At 42.8% G+C, this 12714-nt stretch overlaps 1 protein-coding gene across 4 annotated transcripts; it reads right to left on the reverse strand.

Moving 5' to 3' along the window:
* Positions 1 to 1997: 1997 nt before the first annotated feature.
* Positions 1998 to 10567, reverse strand: LOC310757210 (vespryn-like). Of its 4 annotated transcripts, none has more exons than XM_083602474.1 (5): positions 10364 to 10567; positions 10212 to 10289; positions 6999 to 7099; positions 6165 to 6260; positions 1998 to 4481 (listed from the first exon to the last, which is right to left on the reverse strand). In XM_083602474.1, the coding sequence occupies exons 2-5, from the start codon at positions 10214 to 10216 to the stop codon at positions 3982 to 3984; spliced, it is 702 nt and encodes a 233-aa protein (XP_083458600.1). In that variant the 5' UTR covers positions 10217 to 10289; positions 10364 to 10567; the 3' UTR covers positions 1998 to 3981. The 4 variants fall into 4 exon arrangements, with proteins under 4 accessions (XP_083458600.1, XP_083458599.1, XP_083458601.1 ...); XM_083602473.1 differs by having other exon boundaries at positions 1998 to 4487; positions 10364 to 10558; XM_083602475.1 differs by lacking the exon at positions 10212 to 10289 and having other exon boundaries at positions 1998 to 4487; positions 10364 to 10551.
* Between the last annotated feature and the right edge of the window lie 2147 nt (positions 10568 to 12714).

Consider the following 12714-nt stretch of genomic DNA (forward strand, 5'->3'; position numbering starts at 1 on the left):
TGGAATGAATCACTGTTTCTCCACAGGATGCAACCTTGGCACCACACTCTAACCATCTGAGCTCTTACCTTCCCTTCTATCTGCCATCAAGCCATTATTTATTTTTAAAGATGTGTTTTCAAGCCATCCAAAGTCAAAAGCCCTTTTAAAGTTGAAATCCTTTAACCACAGAGCAAGCCTTGCTCCTGTGCTGAATTCGATGGGACTTTGAACACATATCTGTCTGTAGTGGTGCTGACAGTTCCACTGAGTTCCACTATAATCAATGAGAATTAAGAGTGTTTAACTTAGGTTGTTACTATCTACTGTACAGTATTAGTTTTATACAAAGCTCTCCCGTAAATAATTGAAGTACTACAAAAATAAAATATTTACATACCTTATCATCTACTGTATCTATCTATCTATCTATCTATCTATCTATCTATCTATCTATCATCTATCTATCTATCTATCTATCTATCTATCTATCCATCCATCCATCTATCTAATCATGTCATTAAAGGGTCTAACAAAACAGATATATTAAAGGTTTAAAACAAAACATTTCAGTTCCCCTCTTTTTTTAGCTGCTCTGGTGTGAAAAGGGTTCACATCAAAGCAGCCAAGAAGGCAGAAACCGAAACATTTCACTTCAAAACTTTTAAATAACTCTTTCATGTTAGTCACTGCAGTACGTATATGGTTTCAGGGATTAGCTACATATTTTGTGGTCCATAGCAAATTTGTCTGAAGTGCTCTTTTGTTGCTTTAAAGCTGACCGGCTGCAAAATCATGCTATAGCACTTTCTTTTACCTTACATGTGAAGAATATTTGTCACTGATATCCCAGGTCGCCTTCAGCTTCCATCTCCTGAAAACCAAAGAATTCTGAGTGATTCTTTTCCTCTCGAATCTCCCCTAAGTTAGAAGACCCTTTTTTTCCCTTACAATATCACAGCTGGACTTGAGCAATCAATGAAAAGATGAAAGAGGTTCCAAACGTTCTTATCAGTCAGCTGGCATCTGTCAGTCATCTCCACGTTCGATGGTCCTCAAGCCAAGCTAATGTGAGATGGAGAAAGAGAGGGGGACCTCTATTTGTAAGGAACCCAGCCCCAAATCTCCATGTCTGATGGCTGTTACGTTATTCTTCTAAGGTTCCCCATCTGTCTCCGTCTTATCAGCTGCCCGCAGATGGACAGACAAAATGGGAAGGAGGCCAAGTTTCAAGCCCACGTCATCCGCAGCTTATCACCAGCAGTCAATAGTCTACTCCCAAAATGTTTACAGAAACCGCAGCATAAGTAGTTTGTTTTTATGTCTATGAAATCATGAAATCCTAGAGTTGGAAGGAACCACAGGGGTCATCAAGTCCAACCCCCTGCAATGCAGGAATTTTTTGCCCAAGGTGGGGCTTTAACCCTTGACCCCAAAATTAAGTGTCTCATGCTCTAGTTAAGTACAGGGAAGGAATTCTGAAGGGCATTTTGTTCATTAAAATGCCTGGCTTTTGCTCAATGCATCAAGCTCCTCCTTAAATAACTGTACAGTGGTACCTCTGGTTACGAACTTAATTTGTTCTGGAGGTCTGTTCTTAACCTGAAACTGTTCTTAACCCATAGCTGTCAACGTTTCCCTTTTTTAAAAGGAAATTCCCTTATTCTGAATAGGATTCCTCGCAAGAAAAGGGAACAGTTGACAGCTGTGTCTTAACCTGAGGTACCACTTTAGCTAATAGGGCCTCCCGCTGCCGCCAGCGTGTGATTTCCGTTCTCTTCCTGGGGCAAAGTTTGTAACCCAAGGTACTATTTCTGGGTTAGCAGAGTCTGTAACCGGAAGTGTTTGTAACCCGAGGTGTTTGTAACCCGAGGTACCACTGTACGTATGTTTGCATATTGCTCCACAGAAGGAGCAGAACCTGTCCCCACCAGAGGTGCTCCTCCTAGCATCTCATATAACCCTCCTTTGAACAGACTTTGGATAACAAGTGCAAAGAACGACAGGACTCGTATGTATTTATTTATTAAGCCATTTATATACTGCTTCACCCTTAGCATTTCTAACAAGCTGTATGGCTCACTGGTAGAGCATATATTTTGCACCCCAATCTGATTATTTGGCATCACTCTGAGAGTTTATAGTAGCTGGCTGTGTGTGTTTTATGATATTCATCTGGAGAGTAGCTAGAGAGATAGGGCGAAACTGCCCTTTGGTCCAGTCCCTATCACAATTCAATTCCCCCCTGCCATGGTTGCTAATTAATAAACAGCAAACAGGATATAAAATGCAGACATACACTTAACGTACAGTCCAGCTTGGTCATTACTGTAAGTCACCTCCTTATCTGGAATAGAGCATGTTCAGGTTTCTTTCACTTCCACGTGAACCTAGTGAAATTTCCCTCTTAAATTTCCATATTAATGAAAGCTGAACCATGCAGGAAATTCTTCTTCTGTAACTGATTGCCCAGAAACATGGCCTTACTTTGCATAATGATTACTCTAGGTTGGAAATGGACAGCAGTTTTAAGAGCTGAAGGTGGAATGAGAGAGAGGCATGGTCCTTTTGGTCTCAGGGGTTAAACAGTTTTGGCAGGTATCTGAAGCAATACACAACGAAACCCTCTGCAAACCTGTTTATGAGAGATGACTTATGGCAGTGGTGAGGAATCTCTGGTCTTGGCCTGCTGAAGGGTCCAATGTGGCATGTGAGGCTCTTTCTCTAAAACCACACCTACCTGTCAATCAGCTAATATCATTGTGTGATGTCAGCTGATGCATGGGACTCAGATCTGCATTGGCTGCGCCCGCCAGCTCCCTATAGGGAACTGATACACACAGGGAACGCAGAAGACTTTAATCCTCCACTCATTGGCTGATGAGTGGAAGTTAAATCCTACTCAGGCCCCTGCAAGGGAGCAGGACTGAACTCTCCCCTCATCTGCTGATGAGCAAAACGTTGAATCCTGCCAGGTGTTTCTTCGCCAGCACATTTCCTGAGGGGAATGCACTAGCAAAACAGAAGCCTCCCTCCAAAGGATGCAAGGCGAATTTTGACAGGTGTGTGGGACCATCCACCTATCATTCACCTGCTGGCATCATGATGTCAGGTGATTGATAGGTGGGTGGCTCCATTCACCTGTCAAAGTTGGTCAGCAGTGATGGTGGTGGTGGAAGATCAGGATCTGGCCCACTGCGCCAAGAAAATTCCCCATTCCTGGTGAACAGGGTACCAAAAATGATGCCTGTTTCTCATGCCACCTTCAACTCTACAACATTTGAATCTGAAAGGTTGGGGTTGAGGAATTAGAAGAAGAAGAAAATGGAAAAGATACAATTCCAAAACCCTTGAAAACAAACATTACATACTTATTACCTAGTACTTCCCCCAGCCACCCGCAGCTTGCCTCCACCACAATTCGACTTCTTTAAATCTCTATCTCCACATTTATCTTTGCATTCTCCAAATGTATCATTCTTTGTACATCTTTTATCTCTTTTCTTATTCATACATATACTTTACATTTTTATTCTAGGCATATCAGCACATCTTTCTTAGAACAACATTTTAACATGTAATCTTTGAAACATTTCCATTTTAAAATTTTTGATTTGACTGATATCTTATAATTGATGTTAGCTTTGCCAGTTCTAAATATTCATTTAATTTGCAAATCCACTCCCCTTTTGAGGGCAAGATCTCAGATTTCCATTTAGAAACAGTCACTACCCTAGCTGCTTTAGTTGCATATAGAGAAGTTCTTTTATTCATCTGCAGTATATCTTTCCCTATCAGACCTAGGAGATATGCCTCTGGTTTTTTAACAATTGGGATTTTCAATGTTTTCTTTAATTCCTCATGTATTAATCTCCAAAATTTCCTAATCTCCTCACAACCCCACCACATGTGTATTGTTGTTCCTGCGTCTTTACCACATGAAACCAGAGACTCTTAAATCCTTAAAAATGCATGGCGTGGCGCTGGCGGGGAATTCTCCGCTCACTCTTTTAAGTCGTTCAGGCGGAGTGAAACACCTCCACCCACATAGAAGAAAGGATAAACTACCTCTCCGTTGCGGGGAACATCTTTCTTAATGACTTTACCAGCCATGTAAAAAGTCACGGTGTCTTGATCGCAATCCAGAAGAACCCCAATGGTTCCAGAGCCTTGGGGAGGTGGTTGGGGGTCGCTTTGCCGACGCTGAAGCCACCAGAGACCTTCCTGCACAATCCCCTCCTCTGGGGTAAGGGAGAGGTAGACATCCCTTTTCACAGACTCCCGTGCTACCCCGACTGCCCATTCCCTCTGGTTTCCGTACACCACTTCCCAGCAATGTTTCCCTGATTTAAACCCTGGAGAGCCCAACACGGCAGGGCTTTTAGTGAACCTCTTGGGGTTGGGAGGCACGGGGTGCTCCACACCTTCCGATGTCACAGTCTTCCGGTCTGTAGACACAACAAGTGCTGGGTGGGCAGTGTCCGGGTTAAAGGTCACTTTAGCTGCAACTGGGGGGAGACAGAACATCAAAGTGTTATGGGCCCAACCAAGTCCTTGCAGAGGAGGGTTGGGCCAAGCCTAATCTCCCCCCCTCGCCCCTGGCTGTGTACACACCATATATTTAAAGTACATTTAAAGCACATCCTGCCTCTAATAATAATAATAATAATTTATAATTTGTACACCGCCCATCTGGCTGGGTTTCCCCAGCCACTCTGGGCGGCTTCCAACAAAAGATTAAAAATACATTAAAACATCAGTCATTAAAAACTTCCCTAAAAACAGGGCTGCCTTCAGATGTCTTCTAAATATCAGGTAGTTGTTTATTTCTTTGACATCTGATGGGAGGGCGTTCCACAGGGCAGGCGCCACTCCCAAGAAGGCTCTCTGCCTGGTTCCCTGTACCCTCACTTCTCGCAGGGAAGGAACTGCCAGAAGACCATTGGATCTGGACCTCAGTGTCTGGTGGAGATGCTCCTTCAGGTATACTGGGAATTCTGGGAATGGTAGTTTGCCCCATCACAGCACTATAATTTCCAGCACCCTCAGAAAACTACACTTTTCATTATTCTTTAAGGGGGTGAAAGGGACATGTGCTTTAATGCATAGTGTGTATACAAGCTAAGCAACATGGAACTTTGCTCCAACAAGTCCATCTCTCTTTCCTGGGTAAGCCATTATCTTTCCTTTCTTTGGTAGATGTACTGTGTGTGTGCGCGCGTGCGCACGCGCACACACACACATACACACACAGCACTTCGAAATGGGGACTTAATTTGTGCATGAGAGTTTTGGCTAGAAGCTTGTCTTGTTCTGCACTGGACCCAGAGTTATGGCTTGGGGATCTCCCTGGGAACCAAATACACAGGCAAGACCAGTAGAGTGCCGATGCTTTGAGCCCCTCCATCTTATGCTCAGGTTGTGTATATATGTGCAAATAAAACCATAAATCTTAAAGACACCACATTCTCTTTTGACCTTCATTCTAAGAAAACTGAACCCTGCCTGGGTAAGCACAGGCACCCCTGGAGTCTCTTGCCGCTCAGAGGTTGGGGTACGCACAAGAGAGCATTTCTATGATGGTCCCTTCAGCAATTACACCAGAGATGCTGAACCTGAGACCTTCGAGTTGTGCTGGACTACATGCTGGCTGGGGCTGATGGGGCTTGTACTGTAGTCCAACTTTTAGAGGGTAGCTGTATCCCCACCTCTGAATTTAACACAGCTAGGGCTGTCATACATCTGGAATTTCCTGGACATAGCAGTCAGAACAGTGTCCAGCTAGAAATCACTGAAATGTCTGGGAAAATCCGGACATATGGCAACCGATTTCAAAAGCCTATATTTTGGTGAATTTCCTTTAAAATAGCTCAAAAACTTCACTCTTATTATTTTTAATATTTTGCACACACACAAAAGTTCAACTTGGTCAAAAGAAGCTCAACAACTTTTGTGCCCAGATTCTCACCTTTTTGAAATATGGCAACCCTCACAAAGCCCCAAAGTGCCTTGCAACGTCGCCAGCTTTGAATGCACTGGGATTTTCTGGCAGTATTTCTCAATTCAGCCAGAATGACTTTTAGATAGCTGCATCATCAGCATCATCATCATCATCATCATCATCATCATCATCATCATCATTATTCCAACCCTCACCCCACAGTCTTATTTTACTCATCGTTTACCTTGGTAGCATCCCCTTGGTAGTGAAGCCAGGACTTTCCCACCACCTTTCTGCTCAGCCAGAAAGCACAGCATTAGCCACAGGATACAATAGAATCCTAGGGAGGCACAAAGGGGAAAAGAAAATGAAACCAAGAACAAGATGCTTCCATAAATAGAACCAGCATGGACTAGTGGTTAGGGTCTTGGACCAGGACCTGGGAGGCCAGGGTTCAAATCCCCACTTGGCCATAAAGCACACTGGGTGAACTTGGGTCCGTCACTATCACTCAGCCTAATGCACCTCACAGAGCGGCTGTGAGGAAAAGGTGGGATATAAATGTAATAATACCGTATTTTTCGCCCCATAGGACGCACCGGCCCATAGGACGCACCTAGGTTTTTTTTGGGGGGGGAAATAAAGGGGGGAAAATTCCCTTTATTCCCCCCCCCAAAACCAGGTCGGGGAATCCAAACACAGATTTTCCCTTCATTTTTGGAGGGGAAAAAGTGCGTCCTATAGGGCGAAAAATACGGAAATTATAATAAACTAGGATGCCATGGGGAGGTGATGGTGTTTACTTATGTGTCCTTTATAGAGGATGTTCAGTATTTTGCAGAGAGCTTTACGGTCTTTGCTGTGTTTGCCCTCAGAGCATCCTTGCCAGGTAATTTCCTCTATATTACCAGCCCTGCCAAAGAAGACATTGGGTTTAAGCCAAGCCTGACTGACTTGGATGGCGGCCCGAATCTACAAATGTAGGTCCGGCTAAGTAGCCTCTGGACCCTTTCAGTCTTGCCTTATGATATCCAACGGGTTCTGAGATAAAACGAATAGCAGCAGTTCTGGCCATTACCTTTCAGCGTCGGCTGAACACCACTTCTCATTGGAAAGTTCCGGAAGCTCAGCCAAGAGACCAGAGAAAAAGACATAGCTGCCAGGACCTCTTCCTTCTCACTGAGGGTGGCCGCAAAGAAATAAAAACAAATGAAATATAATAAATATTTGTTTTTGTTTTTTTAAAATACAATCAATAGAAACTTTTAGGGGGAAAGTTATTTATGTATGCTACAAGAGCGGCAAGAGTCTTGATAGCACAAGGATGGAAGAATGAGGAAACCCCGACAAAAGAAGAGTGGCAAGAGAAATTGATGAACTATGCAGAACTGGCTAAATTGACATACAAACCGCGAGATAAGGACAACTGTGACTTCAAAGAAGAATGGGAACTTTTTACAAATTACTCAAAAAGACAACAAAATGAATTGGACTCCTTGGCAGGTTTTGAATAAACATACACAAATTTATTGATTGTTAACATAGTAGACAGATAATGTAGGGATATATACAATTTTACAGTACGCAGAGAATAATATGTGTTGAGAAATAAGAGAGAGGAGCTGAGGGAAGTCTCAGCAGGGAGGGTTTGATGGGGAGGTGGGGGGGGAAAGGGGGAAATAATGAATATGATATGTTTTGATATTTTGTTATGTTGAAATTGTTAATAAAAAATTTATATAAAAAAGAAACTTTTAGGGGGAAAGTTGTTACTGTTTTGTTACATTGGAATCAACTCAAAAGAAACAAAGCAGTAATTATGGAGCTATTAGATATAATGCATTTAACTGTATATCTCTTAGGTTTGTAAGGCAATTATATATTTCATACTCATGGAATTTGGGGGGGAAAACAGTATTAAAAACCAAAAGTAATACTTTGTCCAGCTGTTAATCCCACTATGAGTGCGAGATTGGGATCAGGACTACACTGATAATAGGACCCATGGAGGGGAAGGTGGGAAGTCTAGATATTCGGAGAAATGTCTCAATATAGATATTTTATTTTGTACAGTCATACCTCGGAAGTTGAACGGAATCTGTTCCGGAAGTCTGTTTGACTTCCAAAACGTTCAGAAACCAAGGAACGGCTTCTGATTGGCTGCAAGAAGCTCCTGCAGCCAATCGGAAGCCACATAAACCGCATCGAACGTTCAGGTTCCAAAAGAACGTTCGCAAACCAGAACACTCACTTCCAGGTTTGCGGTGTTCGGGAGCCAAAATGTTCAACTCACAAGGCGCTCAGCTTCCGAGTGGTTTACAAGCCAACACACAGCCTCTTTTTTCTGTTTTCTTTTTAAGGCCTTCCATAATGAAGCTTGCTAGTAGAATACATGCATTAGGTCACACCACATGTTTTCCACTAGCCCTTGCACAACAACTCACAGAATTGCAGCACTTCCACAATTTATTCAGTTTATGTATCACACTTTCATGGAGATCAAGGGGGGAGCTGAAAACTAGGGTGGGTGTAGGATTTGCAGCTGTGGACACTTTTAATTTGGGAGCAATAGAAAGTCCAAAAGTACCCAGTTTGGCAAATCGAGACTTGCTTTAATCATCAGGGATCACGATTTAAGGTGACGAATCAGTCTCACATTTTCAATCAGCATAGCATTCTGGTGGCAGATCATCACGTCCTGACATGTGTTTTGAAACCTTTAATCTTTATTTCCAATGAAATTTAGACATGTTTATGCAGAAACCTAGACAGCATCTTAAAAAGCTGAGACATCACCTTGCCAACAAAGGTCCGTATAGTTAAAGCTATGGTTTTCCCAGTAGTGATGTATGGAAGTGAGAGCTGGACCATAAAGAAGGCTGATTGCCGAAGAATTGATGCTTTTGAATTATGGTGCTGGAGGAGACTCTTGAGAGTCCCATGGACTACAAGAAGATCAAGCGTATCCATTCTGAAGGAAATCAGCCCTGAGTGCTCACTGGAAGGACAGATCCTGAAGCTGAGGCTCCAAGACTTTGGCCCTCTCATGAGAGGAGAAGACTCCCTGGAAAAGACCCTGATGTTGGGAAAGATGGAGGGCACAAGGAGAAGGGGGTGACAGAGGACAAGATGGTTGAACAGTGTTCTCGAAGCTACCAGCATGCGTTCGACCAAACTGCAGGAGGCAGTGCAAGACAGGAGTGCCTAGCGTGCTCTGGTCCATGGGGTCACGAAGAGTCGGACATGACTAAACGACTCAACAACAACAACAACAACATGCAGAAAGTAAAGGTAATTGTGCTGGGCCACAAGATTTGTGAATGTGAAATGCTCACAATGTTCAAAAAATCAAATTCTGGTATGCTATTAGTCTTTGGATTTCAGCCATCACCATTTACAGACTTTTAAGCCACGTAACCCATTCCGCAATGAAATAAAACACATGAAATATTCCTTGCATCACATGATCCTGTACAAGATGTTCAATAGATGATGCTTTGCATTTCACAAACAATTGTTCCAGCAATCAACACTTATACCTGCATCGTAATGGCTTACCTTGTTTTCCAGAAAGAAACGTATTTTTATTTGCGCTGACAGTGCCCAGCCTATTCCAGAAAGCTGGCAGGACTTCTCTGTGGTTAATGACTGGAGCTCACTTTGCTGAGGGCTTTTAAATGATCTAACAAGGATGTGGCAAGTCTTCCAACAAGGATGTGGGGACACATCTAACCCTTTCCTAGATTGCAAAACAGCCTGTAGAGCCTGTTCTACAGCACTCTCCGAGTGGCTTATAGGGGAGCTAGCAAGTAGAAGTTTATTCTTTCTTTTTGAATTCTATAAGTTTTAGCTGATGCAAGTTCAGGAAACATTGCAAGCCCCCAGGAAAGACTTCATTTAGGAAGAGAAGGTCTTTCTTTCAGCTGTTGTACCACATATTGGGAACTTGGATGGCACTGTGGTCTAAACCACAGAGCCTAGGACTTGCCAATCAGAAGGTCGGTGGATTGAATCCCCGTGACGGGGTGAGCTCCCGTTGCTCGGTCCCTGCTCCTGCCAACCTAGCAGTTTGAAAGCACGTCAAACTGCAAGTAGATAAATAGGTACCACTGCGGCAGGAAGGTAAACGGCGTTTCCGTGCACTGCTCTGGTTTGCCAGAAGCGGCTTAGTCATGCTGGCCACATGACGGAAGCTGTACGCTGGCTCCCTCGGCCAATAAAGCGAGATGAGCGCCGCAACCCCAGAGTCGGTCACGACTGGACCTAATGGTCAGGGATCCCTTTACCTTACCACATATTGAGAAATGATATTGTTGCGCACACAGGTGGTAAGAAGTTCCAGAAACTGTGCTGCCTGGAGTTGGGGTTCCTTTAGAAGAGAAAGCACTGGAGACTTGAGGCACTTTATATACAAATGTACAGGGAGAGAATAAGGGGTCCTACCTTGTAGATGATCTGCTGTCTCGCACCAGACTCCCAGAGACAGAGAGAGCTGTTCACAAGCTGTCTTTAGGTCTGTCTAACTGCTCACTCACTGTCTGTTCCCAAAAGTGCCCCAAATGCCAGGGTTGGACGCCTCCCTCATCATTTCCACTCCCAACCTCTGAAGGCTTTCATATTTAAAACACAAGAGAGAACTTCAGTTTCGGTCCCATCGATGAAACCAAGATGCTGGCAACGAACCAGCAAGCTGCTCCACAAAAGCAATTCTTTGTGCCAGTATCGCTTACGCCTCCACGGGGCCCAGGAAGTGGCGTACAACAATTAAAAAGGACAATGAGACGTACAACCGGTTCCAACACATGTTGTACCCATTGTAGCTTTTCTTTTTCCTTTTTACAAATAGAAGAGAGAGAAAGAAATGTCGTCAGTTGACTTTTCAGCAAAATAACATACCATTGAGCCTGACGTGAACATTAATTGCTTTGTGTTACATTGATCAATGATGTAACCCTTACAAAAATTATATGGGCAGTCCATATATCCAAGTAGGTTTTAGAGTGATGATTATACACTATGCAGTCAAGCACGGAAAGGGCAGAGAGATCTTCAGACCACCAAGAGTACATGGGCTTGCCCTTGAAGATTATTATTACAGTGGTACCTCGGGTTAAGAACTTAATTCGTTCCGGAGGCCCGTTCTTAACCTGAAACTGTTCTTAACCTGAAGCACCACTTTAGCTAATGGGGCCTCCCGCTGCCACCGCGCGATTTCTGTTCTCATCCTGAAGCAAAGTTCTTAACCCAAGGTAATATTTCTGGGTTAGCGGAGTCTGTAACCTGAAGCGTATGTAACCTGAAGCGTATGTAACCCGAGGTACCACTGTATTATTATTATTTCTGACTTTTAGAAGACATCTGAAGGCAGCCTTGTACAGGGAGGTTTTTAATGTTTTAGGTTCTTTGTGTTTGAACATTTTGTTGGATGCCACCTAGAGTGGCTGGGGCAGCCCAGTCAGATGGACTGTTTATCATCATCATCATCATCATCATCATCATCACCATCACCACCACCACAGAAACTTCAATTGGTCAAAAATGCTGTGGTCAGATTCCTGGCTGATATTCCATCAGGGTTTTTATTATTATAAAAACTATTAATTGTTGAGTATTGAAAATAAAAAATAACGATCGGCGATAAAGGAAAATATTATGAAAATGGTATATAGATGGTACATTACACCGGTTAAGCTAGCAAAAATGTGTAAAACATGTAACAAGTGCTGGAAATGTAAAGAAAAAGAAGGATCTTTCTTTCACATGTGGTGGGAATGTAAGAAGGTTAAGGGTTTCTGGGAAATGATATATAATGAGTTGAAAAAGAGGTTTAAATACACATTTGCAAAGAAACCAGAAGCCTTTTTGTTAGGAATAACAGGAAGAGAGATCAACAGAAGGGACTATAAACTTTTTCAATATGCAGTAACAGCGGCAAGAATATTAATGGCCCAAAAATGGAAACAACAAGAACTACCGACACTTGAAGAGTGGAGAATGAAACTTATGGATTACGCAGAACTGGACAAAATGACTGGGAAAATTAGATATCAAAAGGATCACAAATTCATTGAGGACTGGGGAAAGTTTACGGACTATCTGAAAAATATATGTGATGTACAGACAACGTTAGTGGGTTTTAAAGAAGCTTTGTGAATGTTAAAGACGTATTGTAAAAGAAAAAATAACCTGATAAGTGAGTACCAATCGGCAATATGAGAAATGGAAAATGTGTAATGAATAGATAATATGGATGATTGGTGGAGGAGCTGGTGGAAGTACAAAAAATGTGAAACATGAGATTAGGATGTGCTGAATAATTTGTAAAAGAAAATCTAATAAAAATTTATATATATAAAAAAAGAAAGAAAATAAAAAATAACGAATGGAACATCTCCCCTCCCCGCTTCTTTACACAACCTGAAGGCATAGATCAGATCTAAATAATAGCAGTAAAGATCATGTAAGCACTGAGGTGGAGAGAGTCTGAAAGTTCCTGGAGTCAATATAAAGGAAGATGTTGACGCAGCCCAATATTACGGAAAGCGGCAGGTATTGCTTCTCTGCAGAGTTTTTGCTTGTGTGCGGGACGAATGGCCACCAGTCCACCATGAAAGTCTCTCGGTTTTTTGCCCTCTATTTCTTGCGTTTGTCTGGCAGTTTCTAGGCCTGGGTCCCAGAGCTTTTTATTTCATCCTGCCGCTTTCGCTGGGAAAACCCCTGGTTTGCTGATGAATCAGAATTAATGTCAATCTGCAGAAAACTAGATTGATCCCCCCCTCCCGATTCAGCAGTAA

Source organism: Podarcis filfolensis (assembly GCF_964270895.1).
Source record: "Podarcis filfolensis genome assembly, chromosome: 2".
NCBI lineage: Eukaryota > Metazoa > Chordata > Lepidosauria > Squamata > Lacertidae > Podarcis > Podarcis filfolensis.

Excerpts from the sequence above, each read along its gene's own strand:
- LOC310757210 (XM_083602473.1), bottom strand. Across the intron at positions 6,261-6,998 it reads TGTTCAGCCGACGCTGAAAG|GATTCTATTGTATCCTGTGG; the intron begins GTAATGGCCAGA and ends GTGCCTCCCTAG. Across the intron at positions 4,488-6,164 it reads ACCAAGGGGATGCTACCAAG|TTGCAGCTAAAGTGACCTTT; the intron begins GTAAACGATGAG and ends GTCTCCCCCCAG.